General features: G+C 50.5%; 1 protein-coding gene across 3 annotated transcripts in view; it reads right to left on the reverse strand.

The window, feature by feature from the left end:
- DOCK1 (dedicator of cytokinesis 1) overlaps positions 1-19,369 on the reverse strand; it is a 527,932-nt gene extending 508,563 nt beyond the window's left edge. The window contains exon 1 of one of the 3 annotated variants that reach the window (XM_059900693.1): positions 19,184-19,366. In XM_059900693.1, the coding sequence (XP_059756676.1) occupies positions 19,184-19,229 (46 nt within the window). In that variant the 5' untranslated portion in view covers positions 19,230-19,366. Of the gene's footprint in view, positions 1-19,183 lie in introns of all 3 variants that reach the window. The other 2 variants (XM_059900694.1, XM_059900695.1) reach the window with 2 other exon arrangements.
- Between the last annotated feature and the right edge of the window lie 1,447 nt (positions 19,370-20,816).

The raw sequence follows: 20,816 nt of genomic DNA on the forward strand, positions 1-20,816 counted from the left end.
CCTGCTTCTTATCAGAAGTGCACACACGTCAGTGACACACCCATCCAGTCTAAGCGTGGGTCTGCAGGCTGAGATCCCGTACTGCCCTCGCCCTTCTTCCAAGTAATTTTCCCCCATGAAATGTTGGGAGCCACCTCCAACCCCACCTTGCCCTGGATGTCAGAGCTGCTGCCTCCTAAAGTACCAGACAGAGCAGGGGCTCCCGGACGACCCTACACATTAGGGCTCCAGCAAAACACAGGGACCTCGCTCAGCGGGGTGTGTTAACGAGCCCAAGAGAACCCCTCACTCCAAAGCTGACCCCTGACCCTGTCCAGGACTCTGTGCTGCTGGCATCTTTACTGCATTTGCCGTTATGTCCAAGAATCTTGCAACTAATTTAAACACAGAATTACCATATGGTCCGGCAATTCCACTCCTAGGTCGGTACCGAAAAGAACTGAAAACAGGCGTTCCAACAAATACTCATCCCTGAGTGTTTATGGCATCATTATTCACAATACCCAAAAGGTGGAAATGACCCAGATGTCCCTCAACAGATGAGTGGAGAAACAAATCATGGTATGGAGACGTATAATGAGATACTCTTCCGCCACAGAACGCAATGAAGCATTGACACACGCTACAATGTGGGTGAACCTCGAAAGCATTACGTCAAGCCAAAAAAGCCAGACAAACGAGGTCACATATTGCATGATCCGGAAGAGGTAAATCCATGGAGACAGAACACAGATTTAGAGGCTGCCAGGGCCTCAGAGGAGGAGGGAAGGGGGAGAAACAGCTTAATGGGTGAGGGCCTTTACTCTGGAACGATGTAAATGTTTTGAAATTAGATGCAGGACGTTGCACAAGGCTGTCCGTGTAGTAATGCCACTGAACTGTTCACCATATCATGCCTAATGGTACATTATGTGGATCTCACCCTAATACATCACTTTTCTTGTAAATCCTGCCACTGATTCATAAACTGACAGCTGTGCCATACGTGCTGCCCTGCCTGCCTCCCCGCTCCGCCCGCACCCGCGGCTTTCAGGACCAAGTTCCCACCCCCTAACCCAGCTTGCAAGCCCTTGGCCCGGCCCCTGTCCTCTCTCCCCCGCACCCCATGCTGCAGCCCAGGCAGAACCTCCCACGGGCTCCCCGCCATCAGGTGCTCCCTCTCTGCTTCCCTTCCCAACCTCAGCATCCTCGAGGCCCGCCAGGAGTCCTCGGTGAAGCTCCGCAGACAGCCTACCACCCACAACCAAGCACCAGACCCATTCAAGACCAAGGGCGAACACTTTGCATCCCCATTGCTGTAACTGTCACCCGAGACTCTTGAGAGCAACTCCAACAGATAAGAGCATGACCTGGGTGTCGACTTCTAATCCATGCCAACACTAGGGTAGCAACTGCTATTACCCCCAGTTTATAGGGGAGCAAATTCACCCTCCACGGCACGGAAGGTAAAGTAAATTCTAAAAATTACCCAATCAGCAAGGCAGATAGCCAGAATTCACCCTCAGCTCAGTCCAACTGCAAACGGTCCCCTACCCCTCTGGGATTCAGCCCAACAACCATCCAGCCCATCATAGGACCTGACAACGAGCTGCAGAATCAATTCTGACGCAAATAAACTTGCATGGATTTTCATCTGTGCCTGACAGACCTATACATGGCTGCAAACCCTGGTTCCTTCCGCCTTCCCCAGACGGCGTCGGCTTTCATGTTTAGCACATTTTCTTCCCTGCGTCCTTCCGGACAGAGACGCCACCCTCAAACAAGACATATGAAAATGCTTCCAGAGATTAAATGCTTACAGCCAAGCTTCTGAAGGTGACCTGATTAAATACTTAACCATAATACCAGTCTAGACTCAATAGATCAAACCCTTCTGGCTCAGGGCAATCGTGGCTCTGCGGCAACTGTGCAAAATAATGCTTATAAATGGAAGAAAGGAAGCCCATTTCTCCTGAGTTTCTAGTAAATTGGGGGTTGGAGACTTAATAATGCCAGACAAATTTACAAGTCAGGCAGCAGGTTCTGTGGAGGCCCCTGGGGGCAGAGCCCGGCCATCCGCCCAGGACACAGCTCTGGCAATGAATCACGGCTGAAAGCCAGGGAAAGGGGTCCAATGCTCCCCCTCCCTTCCTAGGCTCCCTCCTTCCACCTGGGGCTCGGAGACCATCACTTCGCTCTGTTTTATATTCTGAATCCAGGGAATGTCCTCACTCTGTTCATATTTTATTCTTTCAGCCTCTCCAACAAGCCACTCATCCCAACTCCAAACCTCGGACACATAGTTCCCTCTGCTGAGACCACGTCCATGTGTCCCGTCTCTTCCCCTGGGTACCTGCTGGAGGCCCCGGGTCTCTATAAATGATACTTGCTCCTGCCGGCGTTCCCAGGCGGTCCGGCCCCTGGGTAGGGGTCCCCCACCTGCGCGGTAGGCACCCTCCCCCTTAGAGAACGCTCACTCCCAGCATCATAGCACCCGGTCCCAAGTCCGCCTTTCCCACTAGACGGTGGGCAACCCGAGGGCACACACTACGCTTGCCTTGTACTTCGATGAGTCTCCAGCACCTAGAAGGGTGTCTGTCATGGAAGCTCTGACTCAACGTCTACTTATAATGATGAAGCAATGAACGAAGAAACTCAGGTGGTCTCTCTGGCGGGAAAGAAAGAGATCACCTCTCAGATGCCAACTAAAGAGCCAGCTGCAAACCAGAAGAATCTTCCACGCGCATTTCAGTGCCTTCACCCTTGGGAGGGATGGCAGTTTATTAAGCATTTTCTATTCGCCTCAAGTTCTGGCCAAGAAACTCCACGTCACATCCAAACTGAAAGAAAAAAGCAAATCAAAGAGAGAGAGCGGGCGTTCCTGGTGGCGCAGTGGTTAAGAATCCTCCTGCCAATGCAGGGGACACAGGTTCGAGCCCTGGTCCGGGAAGATCCCACATGCCGCAGAGCAGCTAAGCCCGTGCGCCACAACTACTGAGCTTGCGCTCTAGAGCCTGCGAGCCACAACTACTGAAGCCCGCATGCCACAACTACTGAAGCCCACATGCCACAACTACTGAAGCCCGCGAGACTAGAGCCCGTGCTCCACAACAAGAGAAGCCACCACAATGAGAAGCCCGCACACCACAATGAAGAGTAGCCCCCACTCGCCACAACTAGAGAAAGCCCGTGCGCAGCAACGAAGACCCAACGCAGCCAAAAATAAATAAATAAAATAAATAAATTAAAAAAAAAAAAAAGAGAGAGCAAAAACCTACAAACAGTATCACACATTTGCACATTAGTCACCACCTTAGTCTCCAGACAATCTTCTAAAGAGATGATGCAGAATATACCGGGACACAAGGTCTCTGACCATCAGCTTCCTCACTGAATGGAGACCAGAAACTCCTTTTCACCTGTTTCTCAAATGCATCTCTGCCCTAATCCCCTGTATTAGGGCCACCATAACAAAGTACTGCAAACCTGGTGGCTTAGGACAATAGAAATTTATTCTTTCACTGTTTTGGAGTGCAAGAGTCCAAAATCAAGGAATGGGGAGGGCCGTGCTCCCCTCCAAAGCCTTGATGGGGGGAGTGCTTCCTTGCAGCCTCCAGCTCCTGGTAGCCCCAGGCGTTCCGAGGTGTCCCTCGGCTACTGGAGGCTTAACTCCAATTTCTGCCTCTGTCCTCACGTGGTCTCTCCCGGGTCTCCCTCTTCTTATAAGGACCAGTCATCTTGAATAAAAGGCCAACTCTAATCCAGGATGACCTCATCTTACCTAATAAGACAATTGTATCTCCAATGACCCTATTTCCAAATAAGATCACGGTCTGAGGCAATAGGGGTTGGGGGGGGGGGGGACACAATTTAACCCACAACATCCTCCATCTTCCAGCCCAGAATGTGGATTAAACGATCCAGGCACGATATTGCAAGCATCAGGAACTGTGTTTTCCTCAAGTTAATATGTAAATATATGCAAATACTTTTGTGAAAATGTTGTTTTTCAAAGTTTAATTATTTTTCTTTTGTCTACTTTTCCTGGATATCTAAATTCAGACTGAAACTTGCAAGTAGTTTAGAACCGAGAACAAACGTCAAGTAATTTACATGGAAATCCGATGCTTCTACTTAATAGCTCTGTAATCTTAATCTTTTCTTTCCTTTTTTTTTTTTAAAAAACAGAAGAATAAAGTACACTACACAGAGGTGGCTTTGTCACCAGGGGTCCATTTTCAGGCTTATGTGGTGCTGAGGATGGTGTTCCCAAGTACTAAGTGATTAGCGGGCGCTAAGCATTTGACACTTAGCCTGTCACTCCTCTCCACAATCATCGGAAGTGGGTACTATTATTATCCCCACTTTACAGATGCGCAAACTGAGGCTCAGAGAGGTTAAGTAACCGGCCCAAACTCAAACAGGAATCCGGGGGTCTGAATACATGCCAAGTGCCTCCCCCATGGGCTCGACTTAGGGATTTCGGGGATGGAAGAATCTCATTGTTACCTAGTTCAACCGCCCAGCCTCCACACCAGGCACACCCCACATCACATCCCTGCTGAGAGAGAGCCCCTCTGGGAGGTTTTCCATTTTCCTAGTCCTGCCTGGTAGGATTCTAACAGCTACAGGCACACGGCCTCCCTGACGGCTCCCCCAGAGGGCGCCCAGCCTGGTCAGACACACGGCAGTCACATCAGCACTGGCCAGGCCCCCAATCCTCGGCAGGCCTTCACGCTCCCAGGGCTGCCGCTGGTCACCGATGACTTTTTACCCTTTGACTTAAAATTGCCACAGAGGTGGAGGGGTGCAGGAGGGGGATTGGAGGAAGGCGGTCAAAAAGTACAGACTTCCAGCTATAAGATAAATAAGTACCAGGGATGGAATGTACAACGTGATGAATATAATTAGCACTGTTGTATGTTATACATGAAAGTGGCTGAGAGTAAATCCTACGAGTTCCCATCACCAGGAAATTTTTTTTTTCTATTTTCTTTAATGTTGTATCTATACGACATGTCGGGTGTTCACTAAACTTATTGTGACAATCATTTCATGATGTCTGTAAGTCAGATCATTATGCTGTACACCTGAAACTTATACAGCGCTGCATGTCAGCTATATCTTAATAAAGCCTGAAAAATAAATAAATGGATAGATTGATTAATTAAATAATGAATTAAACTGCCACAGTATTTGATTCCAGTCACGGAGCTCCCCGCTGATGTCATGGGGCAGCTCCTCTGATAAGGCCGGTACTCCAGAGCAAGGTCAGCCGTCCCCTCCCAGCCCCTGAGGCTCTCCGCGACTTCTGTGACAAAGACGGCGCTCGTTTCACTCGCCAAAAGTGGCAGTTTAAGAAAATCTCATTCCATTGTTAAGAGTCATCTGTTCTAAGGGGTAGTGGTGGGGGCAGGGGATAAATTAGGAGTTTGGAATTAACAGATACACGATACTACATATAAAATAAACGATAAGGACCTACTGTACAGCACAGGGAACTATACTCAATATCTTGTAATAACCTATAATAGAAAAGAATCTGAAATCTTTTATATATTTTTTTTTCTAAGAATCAATTTTATTTATTTATTTATTTTTCATTGCCTTGGGTCTTCATTGCTGCACATGGGTTTTCTCTAGTTGCAGCAAGCGGGGGCTACTGTTCATTGCAGTGCACGGGCTTCTCATTGTGGTGGCTTCTCTTGTTGCGGAGCACGGACTCCAGGCGCGCAGGCTCAGTAGTTGTGACTCGCAGGCTCTAGACCGCAGGCTCAGTAGTTGTGGCGCATGGGCTTAGCTGCTCCGCGGCATGTGGGATCTTCCTGGACCAGGGCTCGAACCCCTGTCCCCTGAATTGGCAGGAGGATTCTCAACCACTGCACCACCAGGGGAGTCCCATATATATTCTCTATATATATTTATATATATTATATATGTATATATATATATAAACTTTATATATTTTATATATATAAACTAAATCACTGTGCTGTACATCTGAAACTAACACAACATTGTAAATCAACTATACTTCAATTAAAAAAAAGTCATCTCTACTTGAACTTTTGGGTATTCCCTCCACTTGTCATCTCAGAAAAGGAAGAAATTGGAAGCATCCCTGCTCTAGAAGGGTCCCATGAAAGGTTTTCTAATAACATCACTTCGTTTGGTCTCACCTGCCCTTCGAGGTTTTCGGTTGTCCATATGAGTGCAGCTATGGCACATATACTCTGCCACGTGTATATGTTTAGAAATGTACCCATGAATCCCCTGAGTGGTAAGAAAAGGTAACAAGAAGAGTAAAGTGGAGAAGCTGGACCAGGTAATGCCAGGATTTCAGCCAGCTCTGTATGTCTGTGTGTGTGTGCGTGTGTAATTAAAAGTATTTTAGAGCATAAGCAGAGGACAAATAGGCCCACTGCCCAGCAAGGTGGGCTGTATGAAACAAGAAGTGTTCATAAAAAAAATGAAAACAAGATTCAACACCACCATTCCATTTCTTCCAGCTGTGGTGCAATGCCAGCCACGAGACGAATCATTATTAAGTCAGTGATAAAGGCGGGAAGCCCGATGAAAATTTTATAAGCTGCTCCAAAACTTGTTGTAGGCTGACACATTTCAAGCACGTCTGCAAAGCCGCTGCACATATTAGCAGGTAAGCGGCAGGCTTTGCTGGGTGAATAAAATATCGACTTCAAAAATGGAAGTAACTACTGCTATACTATTTATGCCATGATTATTAAAACTTTGTCCTTAAGAAACACTTTTATCCACTACTTCATTCCCAGGCACTTAGATTCTTCACTCTGAAGGCTCATTCCACGCTAATCCCACCTTTAAGTGCCTGCCTGTAAATCACAGCAGTCGAAGAGGGAAATTGAGCAAATGCTTTCGAGCCCTTGACCACACGTGGTCCCCACTGGTAACTACTGGTCAGATGAAAACTGTAAAATGGAGGTTTTATTTTCTGTTCAATTGGAGGCAACACACGGTTGAAGAGGCAGGAACCCTACAGAACTGGATTTCTGTTACATCACTGGTTTTAACCTTTCCCTCAAGGTTCCCTGCCCCTCCCCCACTCCCAGCACTTCCGAGGCCTCCTGTGTTCATTAAAGCTCTAAGGGGGCCTGCCAGAGAGGGTCCCAGCCCAGCTCTACCCTCACAGCCCTGGTCCCTCAATTAGAAAACCAAGACAATGTTGCCCTTTTTGGCTTTAAGAGTCTAGCAATTACTATATATAACATAGATAATCAGGACTTCCCTGGCGGTCCAGTGGTTAAGACTCCACGCTCCCACTGCAGGGGGCGCAGGTTCGATCCCAGGTTGGGGAACTGAGATCCAGCATGCCGAGCAGGGCGGCCAAAATAAATTAATAAATGAATTAATTAATTAAATAAAAATAAAATAGAGAACCAACAAGGACCTACTGCATGACACAGGGAACTATACTCAATATTTTGTAATAACCTAGATACATACACTCACAGCTTTCAAATTAGCTCCTGATACTTTGCCGAGATGAACTCTCGCTGTCCCTTCACCTGCACTCAACAAGATGTGCCAGGGACCACACAGCTGCAGGGAACAGAGGAAGGAACACAACTCAGCCCTTGTTCCCAGGGGCCCTCTGTCCAGCAGGGGACATGAATGAGGAGTCCACCAACGGCACCCACAGACAGAAGCATGTTATGAAACTGCAGAGAGCAGCCTGGAGAAGGGCCCCTCGTGCAGCCCGGGTGAATCAAGGAAGATTGACCAGTTGACTTCCTACACTGTTGGTGGGAATGTAAATGGAAAAGAGTATGGCGATTCCTCAAAAAACTGAAAATAGAGTTGCCATATAATCCAGCAATCCCACTTCTGGGCATGTATCTGAAGAAAATTCTAATTCAAAAAGATACATGCACCCCAATGTTCATAGCAGCATGATTTACAATAGCCAAGATATGGAAGCAACCTAAATGTCCACTGACAGATGAATGAATAAAGAAGATGTGGTCTATATATACGATGGAGTGCTACTCAGCCATAAAAAGGAATGAAATAGTGCCATTTGCAGCAACACGGATGGACCTAGAGATTATCATATTAAGGGAAGTAAGTCAGATAGATAAAGACAATATCATATGATATCACTTATATGTGGAATCCAAAATATGACGCAAATGAACTTATTGACAAAACAGAAACAGACTCACAGGCATAGAGAACAGGCTGGTGGCTACCAAGGGGGAGGGGAGGTGGGGTAGGGATGGAGTGGGAGTTTGGGGTTAGCAGATGCAAACTATCATATATAGAATGGATAAACAACAAGGTCCTACTGTATAGCACAGGGAACTATATTCAGTATCCTGTGATAAACCATAATGGAAAAGACTATGGAAAAGAATGTATATATGTATAACTGAATCACTTTGATGTACAGCAGAAATTAACACAACACTGTAAATCAACTACACTTTGGGACTTGCCTGGCGGTCCACTGCAGGGGGCACGGGTTCGATCCCTGGTCAGGGAACTAAAATCCCACATGCCTCGTGGTGTGGCCAAACCAAAACAAAACAAAACAACTACACTTCAATAAAATTAAAAAAAAAAAAAAGGAAGAAAGGTTTACAAGTTGAGCTGAGCCTGGAAAAGCCTGACAGATGGAAGATAAACAAAGGACATTTCCAGGCAGCCAGAAGAGCATATACAAAGGCACTGTGGCACTACCAGAACACACAGGGTAGAATGTGCCAGAACTTGAGTACGGAAATACCACCAGACATCAATGAGGTCAGCCAAACTAAGCTCTCTTCCCTGCTATACGTGGGAGTCCCCAGTACGGCTTCCCGTCCCCACCTCTCCCTCCCCCTGGCCTCTCCAGGCTGATCCTCAAAGCAATAACCCTCAAGAACAATCTGAAGAAACTTGGCAGCCTGGTCACAGCGCCTGGAGGACCAAAACGCATTCTTGCCTTTGAAAAATGGGCAGTAGAACACACATGATGTTAGAACGACTTGAAAATTAATCTTGTGAAGTTAATAGAAGCACAGCAATTTGGAAAAAAAATAATCACATTTCCCTCCTTCTAAATCATTATTTGCCCCTGGTAAAGCCAATTATGTTCAAGAAAATAAGTTATTATTTTGGGGGGAAAAATGGAGTCTTGATAAGTGCCTTTATTCCAGCAAATAAAACTCCAAGAGCGAATGCCTGACCTCCTGTATTTACGAAGGTCTGTGGGCAGCCTGAATGATATTTCTTAGACAGAATGTTGGGGATGGACCATAATTCCCCTGGTAATCTGTGCATTCTTCCCAGGACCTGACCTCAAAACTGCTGTTTGTCTCTCGGAAAGAAGAAACACAGCTGTCTCCTGATCACCCTTAGCCCCGGTGCCCGGCTAACCCCCTCCCCCAACTCCCTTAGGCTTCCTCCTCCTCGCCCTCTTGCCCGAAGCACACCCTTTGGGAAACAAGTCCTGCAGGTTTCTAACTTTTCCTCCCAAATATGCGGCAAAGACTTTGCTTCTAACAACACAGCCACAATACTACAGTAAACAACTCCAGAGCGCTGACTAGGAGTTGGGGGTGACTCCCAGCACTTTATTGACACCAGTGGGAGCCATCTGGCCCCCAGGGGGACAGATGGCAATGTCTGGACCTATTTTGGGTTGTCACCACTGAAGGGAGGGGATTGCTAGTGGGATCCAGCGGACAGAGGTCAGAGATGCTGCTAAGTACCCCGCAATACACAGGACTGCCCCCCACGACCAAAATACATCCAACCCAGAATGCCACAAGTACCCAGGTCGAGAAAACCTGCTTTACATGAATTCGCCCATTTAACCCTTGAGCAACTCTGTGAGGCAGAAACTACTGTCATCCACGGTCGACAAGTGAGTAAACGGGGGCAGACGGGCTTCAGAGCCCCAGGGGCATCCCGACCCAGCACTACGGTCCTAAACCGGGCAGCCTCCACTCAAAGTACCTTCTTTGCAGGGATGTCACTGAATACTGGAGGGACAAGGCCCTGAGCCTTAGACAGGTTCCCTCCCCCATATTCAGGCCAGCTGCTCCGGACCCCTTGCTGGGCACCACTGCTCTATCAGCCAAATCTGTACGGGACTCCGGCTGATGGAATTAAGAAGGGAAACCAGAGTGCTGTGAGCTCTGGGGGAGGTTGGCCTCTGGTCTCCTCGATCCTGACTCCCTGACCCCTGACCCCGCTTGCCCCCTCCCCATGCTCTCTCCACCACTCCCCTCCCTTGTCCCTCAAGACTCCCAGGCCCTGGGGACTGAGGACCATTCTCCCTGGGGCCTCAGCCCTCACACACCTCTGTCCCGCAGCCCGAGGTTGGGAACACAGGGGACAGTCAATTCCCGAAGGGCTCAGCAGGCCGGCAATGCCGGGAGGGGGGAATGGGCCGAATCTGGCACAGACCCTACCGAGCTGAGGCAGGAAACTGCAGGCCGTGACCTGGGACCAGCCAGGCAGCCGGTGGGACGGGAGTGCAGCAGGAAAGGAGGCCAAGAAGGCCGGGAAGGGCGTTTTAAAGGATGCCCTTTCCAAGCAGGCGGCAGCCGCCACGGTCTCGGGAGTCTAATCAGAGACCTCGAGAGCTGGGATGGAGGACACACTCTCAGAAGCAAACGGAACGTGTTAGTTTAGGCATGAAAAAGGAATCAAACAGATCCACATGCCTGCAAACCCCAAAGTTCCAAACGCCGCAGAGTTTTGAGTAATTCACTTAATGGCAAAAATCCAGCGGAGATGAGACATGGGGTGTTCTAGGAACAAAGCTGTCAAGTAAACAGGAAAGGGGGGGGGCGGGGGAGGGAGGAAGGGAGGAAGGAAGGAGGGAAGGAAGGAAGGGGTTGTTTGAAGGCACCATTTTCTTCTATGGCTAATTCCCTGTGGTTGAGGACCACTGCGCTCATCCCTGAAGCTGGGACACACTTACTCCATCACTCCTCATCTCTACCTACACGCGGGTTCACGTGCCCAGGTGAGCAGCTCATTCAGAATGCTCATCTGCCCACGATGCTAGCCCATCACCAGACAACTTGTCTGTAACAAATAAAACAAAAATTAGCAAACTTTAGGAAAAGGAAAGCTCACAAGGCCACACTGCTCTTTTCCAATTAAAAGTAATGAAAACCATCACCAGACATTGCGGATTTTCTCTATAGTAAGTTAACACCCACACAGTAAGCGAATCCGAGCGGTACTTTTTCTTGCTGCAAGCTCTCCCGCACACGTGATCTCTATAGTTCCTCCCGGGCAGCTGGGAGGTGAGCACAGGCTCTGGGATGCTCCCAGGGTCCCGTGCAGGGCCTGAGGTTGGGGAGGGCAATAAGGTGGCATAAGTGTTGCACCCAGGCCTGGATTTCAGGCATTCTGACTCCTGGTCCAGTGCTCTTTAAAACCCCACACCATCAAGTCCCCTCATATCACTTTCAGTTACTGCACTTCTGACTGATTTACCCTTACAGCCTTTTTCGGTGCCTGCTTGGTCATAAAGACAAGTGCGATTTCAGAAAATGAAGGTTCATTCATTGCAGCATTATTCACAATAGCCAAGACATGGAAGCAACCTAAAGGTCCATTGACAGATGAATGGATAAAGAAAAGGTGGTACATATATACAATGGAATACTACTCAGCCATAAAAAAGAATGAAATAATGCCATTTGCAGCCACATGGATGAACCTAGAGATTATCATACTAAGTGAAATAAGTCAGACAGAGAAAGACAAATATCATGTTATCACTTATATATGGAATCTAAAAAATGATACAAATGGGCTTCCCTGGTGGTGCAGTGGTTGAGAATCTGCCTGCCAAGGCAGGGGACACGGGTTCGAGCCCTGGTCTGGAAAGATCCCACATGCCGCAGAGTGACTAAGCCCGTGAGCCACAATTACTGAGCCTGCGCGCCTGGAGCCTGTGCTCCGCAACAAGAGAGGCCGCGATAGTGAGAGGCCCGCGCACCACGATGAAGAGTGGCCCCCACTTGCCGCAACTAGAGAAAGCCCTCGCACAGAAACGAAGACCCAACACAGCCAAAAATAAATAAATTAATTAATTAATTAATTTAAAAAAAAAAGATACAAATGAACTTATTTACAAAACAGAAACAGACTCACAGACACAGAAAACAAACTTATGGTTGCCAAAGGGGAAAAGGGGGCAGGGGGCGGATAAACTAGGAGTTTGGGATTAGCAGATACAAACTATTATATATATAAAACAGATAAATAGCAAGTACCTACTGTATAGCACAGGGAACTATATTCAACATCTTGTAATAAACTATAATGGAAAAGAATCTGAAAAAGAATATATCTATATTTCTATCGATATATTATATATATATATATATATATTAACTGAATCACTTTGCTGTACACCTGAAACTAACACAACATTATAAATCAACTGTACTTCAATTATAAAAAAAAGAAAATGAAGACTCCATTCTAACAAAGAAACAAAGGCTAACACTTAGAAGCAGACACAGTTCTCACTAGCAGGCTTTAGTAACCATCTTCTGAGGCCGAAAGAATTCAACAAACCCAGGAATGGGGTCTGGGGTGCTGCATACGTTTTAGGGTGGTGAGAACAGGAACTGCCGACAAATATGAAGATGACCAATTTAGAGAGCTTTCCTTATGCTCATGGGTCCACTCCCCCGACCCCAGCAGCCGTCCGGATTAAGTACCCAGCAAAGAACATCCTGAAATCTATAGGACATAAGAAGTGGAATATACTTCAAAGAAAAAGGCGGCATCTGTCCCCATTCACATCTCTTCACATCTTTGTAGGGGTCTGGCCATCTGTTCCGCCAAAGGATTCTCAGGAACTAAAAGGTATGAGATCTTACAACCCACCACTTGCTCAATGCCCATGTTGCTAACCAGTCCATCACACCTCTTGCTGATCAATGGAAAACACAGGGAGGAGATCCACATCGTCCTCCTCCTGCAAGGCACACAGCAGGACTACGTTTCTGAGTCCCATGCGCTGGCCAGGGATGGAGCTCTAAGCAAAAGAATGTGGGCAGAAGGATGGCACCACCTCCAGCCCTGGCAGGGAAGAAAATCTCCTGTGAACTATCCTTCATCTCTTTCTTTCCCCACCCCCAAATAAAAGGCAAGGAGCCCAAGATCCTGGCAGAGGGCAGAGCCACAGGATAGAAGACGCCCTGGTCCCTGAATGACCCGATGGAACAGAGCCCCCCGTGCCCGCTCCCCACCACCCACACGGACTGTGCCCTGAAGGAAAAACGAACGTTCATTGTATGAAGCCAGCGAAATGGTGGGGCTGTTTGTTTACACAGCTAGGCAACCCTAATTCAGAACGGAAATCACAATAGTTACATTTATACCTAAAAGTATACCTAGCGTATCCATGTAAGTTAAACAAAATCAGCAAGATGGCATATAAGTTGTGTATCACACTCTTGAGGAAAAGCAGCAGCAACCGTAAACAGCAAAGAGGCCAGGGTACAGACTGAATAAAGTTTTTGATGAGGGCTTCCCTGGTGGTGCAGTGGTTGGGAGTTCGCCTGCCAATGCAGGGGACAAGAGCAAATGTCGGCGAGGATGCGGAGAAACTGGATCTCACACACACACACACACACACACACACACACACACACACACACACACACACACGGCTGGTGGGAACATAAAATGGCACAGCCGCTCGGGAAAAGTTTAGTAGTTTCTTAAAAAGCCAAACTACCTTTCCATTCAACAACTGCATTCCTAGGCATTTATCCCAGAAGATGAAGACTTCCATTCACACAAAAACCTGTGCGTGAATGTTCACAGCAGCTTTACTGGTAACAGCCAAAACCCAGACATCCTTCAAACCATGGATACACACAGCAACCTGATGACTCTCCGGAGAATTATGCTGAGGGAGAAAAGGCAATCCAAAAAGGTTACATACTGCAAGATCCCATTCATGTAACATTCTTGAAATTACAAAATTACAGAAATGGAGAACAGATTAATGGTTGCCAGGGATTATACTGAAGGGCAAAGGGCAAAGGGCAGTGGGTTTGGCAACAAAAGGACAAGAGGGGTCCTCCCGATGATGGAAATGCTCTGTATCTTCTTCAATGTCAATATCCGGGTTCTGCTATCGTGTTGCAGTTTTGCAAGATATAACTTTGGGGAAAAATTGTAGTGGGTACACAGGATCTCTCTGTACTATTTCTTACAACTGTTGGGTCTGTAATTATCTGAAAATCCAAAGTTAATGAAGAAAAAAAGGGAGAGGAGGGAGGGAAGGAAGGAAAGAAGAAGGGGGGAAAAGGAAGAAGGAGGGGAGAAAGAGAAAAAGAGAGGAGAGACAGAGACAGAGAGATGGCAGGTGCCCTTGGGCACTGTGGCTTCTCAGCTGTACCCAGCACAGGACTCAAAACTGCCTGTTTCTTTCTCCGTGTTTGCACTACCTGCATCCTCAGAGGTCACAAGAGAACAAGAGAAAGAACTATTCACACACGCTAAGACAATCCTGATAAGATGTCTGATATTCTGGGCCAACACTGGCACTACAATAAATTTAAAATTTTTATAGTGTTTCCAAAGTAAAATCAGGTTTGTAGAAATATAATATGCCTTAATTTCATTTTTCTGCAACTCCAGTGAATAAAAATGTCTGCATTTCTATTTACTTACAATCAAATCTAATTTTTCTTCCCCCAAAGTAGCAGCTTGCTTGCTACTCTAAGCAACAAAAGGGATCTCTCTGCAACTCTCACACTGCCAAATTTACTGGGATACTACACTATTCCTAGCAATTATCATCGCGCAGGGCTAATCTGAATACACACGTCACAATCCCTAACACCAAGCAAAATGTCACATCCCCTTAATATGGGGGCAAAACACACCATTAAGACATCAAGTTTGGAAGAAAAGCATTCCTCCAGCCACCTTGACTGTCAAATCCAAACAGGAAATCACTTGTCACTACATTTCTAAACTGCGCTTTATTAAATAAAAAATTACTAAAAGCACCGTTCCATGGCGTACCTGGCTTATCACAAACACTGATCTCAGGGCTTTGTGCTCTGAGGACATTATCTCAGTGAATCCCCACCGGTCTTTGCAGTAGGCAGGCTTGGGTCCTCTTTCCAGATGAGGAAACTGAGGCTAAGAAAGCAGGAATAATTTGCTCAAGGGCCACATAACAACTAAGAGCCAGGCGTTAAAGATGTGTCGGTGCCAGTGCCCACATCCCCACATCCCGTTTGAGGTCTGCCTGGAGTGGAGAGTGAAGGGCACGCTGAGGTCACTGGTGTTCCTTCAATCTGCCTCTAGCAAAGCTAATGGCTGGAAAGAGAACCGTAGTCTCGCCCAGGCTGCTCTCCACACCACCTCCATTCCTGTTCTATTGCTGCCATTACAAATCACCACACCCTCGGCAGTGGAAAACCACCTACATTCATTATCTCACTGTGCTCCAGGTCAGACACCCAGCGGCTCTGGGTCTCAAAGCCAAGGTGTTGGCCGGCTGGGCTCCACGGGAGGCTCTAGGATGAACGTTTCCAGGCTTATTCAGGGGTGCTGGCAGAATCCAGCTGTAACTGCAGGACTGAGGTCCCCATTCCCCTGCTGGCTGTCAGCTGGGGCCAACCTCAGCTCCCTGAGGCCTCTGCCTGGTAGCAAGTGGACCTCGACATCTCCGGGCCAGCATCCGGGCATGGAACCCTCCCAGGCTCGGAATCGCTCTGACTCCACTTCTGCCGAATCTCTCTTGTGTGAGCAGACAGAGAAAGTTCTCTGCTTTGGGGGCCCACGTGGGTAACCCAGGACCATCTCCGCACCTCAGGGTTCACAGCCGTAATCTCATCTACCAAGTCCCTTTTGCCGTGTCACACACCACATTCACGCGTCCTGGACACTTGGGGGGCCGTTATTCTGCCTTCTGTGTCGTCACTGAGATGTGAGCATGCCAGCCTCAGGTGTGACGGCTGCATCTTTTCCACCTCATCTGAAGAACAGGATCCATATGAACACAATTTTACTGGTGTTGGGACGTTATGACTCTGCCTAGTTGGGGGATGATGGAAAAGTTCATCTGGTCCAACCCCTCAGTGTGACAGCTAGGTCAAAGTTCATGTCCGTGTTAATAAGCCAGGTCAGTAAACACTGACCCACCAAACTCAAGCCCAAGGGGAGAAATTAACAGGCTGGTCAATTTCACAGGTTGCCCCCCCCCCCCACTACCATGAATGGGGGGGAGGGGGGGAACCAGGGTTTCCTGCCTTTGCTGAGCAAGCAACAGATCAGCTGTTTACTCCTTTCCTGATTCCACAAAGTAAATAAATAACTGAAGTGTCTCATTTACAAACAATGCTTCTAACAGATTCTAAGTACTTGCAAACAATGAGCTGTGATTCATGTTTCCAAATGAGATGGAGTTTTACCATTTTCTCTCCCCTCGTGATTCATTCACGGGCCAAGCCACTGGCCGGGTGGAAGCCTGGCCGCCCACAGACCCACCAGGGCCCATCTAGGGAAACACAGTCCCGTTGTAAGGCTCCCCCCAAAAAATGTAAAGGGGATCTCCAGTAATTTTCCCTTAGGCAGAAAGAGGAATTAAACTCGTGGAAGTGAATCCCTACATCCAACACTTACATCTTCCTAGCCAGCCCACTCCCTGAGAACCAGCGGAATCCTCCCCAGGCAAACTCCCAGACAAGAGGGCAGCCTGACTCAAGCGTCCTCGGCTTCCCCCTGCCCCAAATCGGGAACTCTAGGAGCTCTAGGCCTGCGCGCCCTCCCTGACAGGGGGTCCAGTTATTTACAGTTCCTCCTGCTGCTGAAAGAGTTGTGCCGCCTCGTCCTCTCCACCTGGTGAAACTAGGCAAGACAGCCCCCTCCCATCTCCCCTGCCTGACAGCCACTCACATCCATCCCAGAACTGGCTCCAAAACCTCCAGGATACCCTTCTTCTCTCGAAACTTTTCAACTTGGAGTTTTCTTAAAACCAAAGTATTAGCCAAAGGTGTGATGTTAGAAGGCACTGCCGTGAGCGCTAGCAAAGCTTCTGGAAGGCACGTGACTTACCGTGGGAAGGACACAACCGCGTTCGTGCCCACAGCTGCCTCCCCAGTGGGGAGACCCTGCTTGTGGGTCTCTCCTTGTGAATGTTCCCTTTGGTCATGAGACACAAGTCACTCCACAGGTATGGACACCTCCAGGGTTCTCACTGACACCATCCAGGTCACCCTGGGAGCCAAGGGTATCAAGATGACCTTAAAGAGAGGTCTCTCGCCCATCTCCTGGTGAGCACAGTGGGGTGAGCATGAACTCTAGAGCCACCACCAGGGTTCAGTTTCAGGACGGAGCACCTACTAGTGGCGTTAATCTGTCCTTTGCCTCTGAGAAGTGGCAGGGACAGTAGTCCCCTGAGAGGGCAAGTCCTGAGCAGGGGGCTCTGCTGCCCTCTGCCTGCCCCCTGCCTGCCCCCCGCCTGCCCCCTGCCTGCCCCCTGCCTGCCCCCCGCCTCTCCCCAGGGCTCCAGCTCCTCTTCCATCTCTAAGCACTGCGCTCCCTGAGGGTCTGCCCTCAGCCCTCGCCTCACACACACCATCCCAGCAGGCTCACTACAGCCCAGACCCCCCCATGCCGCCCCACACCCGAAGCTGACCCAGCAGGAATCTCCACACCCAAACCTCCCTCATCCAATGTGGATTGATGAGGACCTTTCTATCGGGGCTGAAACCACCTGAACGGGCACAGGATGCTGCTTACAAACTCAGCTGCACTCGGAAGCCCAGCTCTGCTGCTGACCTTTGTAGATGTGCCGGGGCCTGAGGCCTCATCTCTAACACAGGGGTGGGAAGGGAATTCAGCCACAGCGGTCCTGAAGCAGCGCCACCTGTGCAACAAGCCCCTGCGGGCCCAGAGGGGACCTAGAACCGTCGCGATGTCTAGGCCAGCTCCACTCTACGTCCCTGGCATCTAGCAGAAGCATCACAGACAGAAAAGAGAGAGCCCTGGGGACTAGAATCACTCAGGCTTCCCAAAAGTGGGAGGGCTGAACCACACCAGCAGTGGGAGTGGGCTACTCCCCGCAAAGGCTCAGAGTCGGGAGGGCGGGGCAGGCCGCAGGATCTGGAACCCCAGGAGGGCACCACCTGGCTTCGGAGGGGAGGCCAAGGTTACAAAAGGCCTTCCAGGTCAGGCAGAGTGCAGCCTGGCTGAAGAGGTGGTCAAGGACCCCTCTGGATCGTGGAGCAGGAGGAAAGAGAGACTGAAGCCAACTGGGAAGCCGTGGGGATGAGGAGACCAGCCGCGGGCCCAGACAGAAGCGTCCGGTGGGCAAGTTAAGAGAAGGCAAGAACCCACAGGCCTCCGCAGGCCAGGCTACCAATCCCCTCCAGGAGGTCGGCAGAGCGCACGGGGCCTGGGGGGGCTGGTTGTTTAGCCATTAAGGAAAGCCTCCGACTCTGGAATGTGTACTTGGTCCGAAATGTAAACTTGCAACGGACTCTCCCTACTCCCCTCAGGAAGCGACAAAGAGCAGCGGAGCCAAAACAGGCCCCCGCCCTTCCCAACCCGCTCTCCGGCCCCGGGGACCCCGGAGCGCTCGGCCGCTGGTCCCCGAGGGTCCCGCGCCGTCCAGGGCAGGACCACCGAGCGGCAGGCGGCGCGATCGGCCCGCCCCGGTCGCACACGCCACCTCCCACCGGGGGAGAGCACAGTCGCTGCAACTTGAAACTGTCCACCCGGAGCCGCAGACACTGAGCACAACTTCATCCGAAAAGCAAAAAGGCGCGGCCGAACAATGCCCCCGGGGCCTCACGGCCCGGCCCGGCCCGGCCCAGCTGGGGTCGAGGCGTCGGGGGCAGCCCCGGAGGCTGGAAGGCTCCGCCGCCGGGATGCCCGCCCGAGAGCTGGATGTCGGAGGGGACACCCTCGGGAAGTGACACAAGCCTCCCCCCACCCCCGCGTGTCCCCGGCCCGGCTCGCGCAGGCTCCGGAGCGGGCGCGGGGACAGCGTGCGCCCGGGGTCCGAGTGGGCAGTGGCCGCCGACGGACCCTCGGGCGGGCAGGGCGGGGACGCGGGTTCCCGGCCTCCGCGGCCCCTCCGCGTCCCGCCCGCGCCGCCCGGGCCGCCGGCAACAGGCTCCCGGGCGCCCCCGCCCTGCCCCGCCGGCCCGGAGCGCGGCGCGCGGGAGGTGCTCACCCACGCCGTATTTCTCCTCCCGCTTGGTGGGCACCCAGCGCGTCATGCCGCCGCCCGCGTCCCGGCGCCCAGGCCGCCGCCGCCGCTCCGCCAGGAAACTCCGCGCCTAGGCCGCCATTTTCCATTCCTTTCGAGCCGCGACAGGATGGGGTGGAAAAAGTTTGCGGCGGAGGCGGTGTCATGTGGGACGGGGCGGGCGGAGCGTCGCGGGCCGGATGGGAAAGGCCGGGAGCGCCGGCGGGAGGCGGGACGGCGGCGGGCGGGGGGCCATGGCCCACGCCCCCACCCCCCGAGGAGCAGCCCCGCAGGGGCGTCGTCTCCCCCTTATCCACGGAGCCCTCCCGGGGGCTGGATCTCATGCACGGAGAGGGGTGCGCCCTGGCCGGCAGGTGGGCAGGGGGATCCTTGGCAATTTGTGAAGCTTGTGGCTTGCACAGCCCCGGGTTAGACTGGCGCGCGGTGATGTGAGGTCCCCAACTCAGTTTCCGCCTTGGGGGGAGAGGCCTGGAGCTGAGCAAACCCGCAGGTTCCCTGGGAGGAGGCTTCCCGGAGCACGTGGTTCATTCATTCATTTGACAAACATTAAATGAGCACCTACCCAGTGCCGGGTGCGCTCGGAGCGCCACACTAGCCAAGCTGGGGTGGGGAGGTCATGAGAAGAATAACAAGAGGTGGGTCGGCTCCTGGTGCTTGGGCAGGGACACCCAAGGCTGGCGGGAGGAGACGGTGCAGTGCTGGTCAGGGAGCGCTTACCGGGGAGGTGACCTCTTGCGGGAGTGTGGAGTGAGTGCATTTACCCGGAGAGGCCAAGAGGGAAAGGCAGGCAAGGCCCCGCTGGGGCCCAGAGACCTCAGCCTCCTTGGGCCCCCAGAAACTTCTGCTAGCTGAGTAGGACTCAAGGTCTGTGAAGTGGGGAAAGAGGGGAAGAGATGCTGGCCTGGAGAGGAAACCCCAGGCCGGGTCTGGAGCAGACACACTGGCCTCTGAGGAACGTGGTCTTCACCCTGTAAGAGTTCTCAGACTGTTGTGTTTTCCACAGCCTTAGAAGATGGGGCTTCAGATTTCTCCAAGGAAAAACTTATAACAACACACACACACAGTTATTTTTTACCATAATTTCAGAAAAGAATAGAAAAGGTCAAAACCAAGAAAAGGAGGAATGAGACAGCTTCAGAATGAAGACAGCGCATAAAATGGAGTAAATTTGGTGTCACGGCATATTAACTGGCTGTCCGCCTCCTCATGCCCCCAAGAACCAGTGACAAGGCAGTAGGCCTGAAAGCCTTCAAGGATGGACAAAGGAAGGTAAAAAAGACTGGAAAGCCCCGTGGCGTAGGGACAGCGCTGGATGGCAGAGCTGGGGAAGGGGCTGGTAGGGCCTAGGAAAGGCCAGGAAGGCCACCATTCTGCTGTAGAGAATGCCCATCGCCTGTCCTTGGGACCACTTTGAGACAGGGAAATCTCAACATTCCACCCAGAATATCAATTAATTAAACACTTGAGAACGCCCTAAGAGCTTGTCGGTTTGGGTGGCTGAGAGGCAACCTCCTACATACAGAGGATAGTATATGACTTGAGAGTTCACGGACATCAACCACTGGTTTATAGAAAGTTGCAGGCCCTGTTTTACTGA

Source organism: Balaenoptera ricei, chromosome 16 (genome assembly GCF_028023285.1).
Source record: "Balaenoptera ricei isolate mBalRic1 chromosome 16, mBalRic1.hap2, whole genome shotgun sequence".
NCBI classification, from domain to species: Eukaryota; Metazoa; Chordata; class Mammalia; order Artiodactyla; family Balaenopteridae; genus Balaenoptera; species Balaenoptera ricei.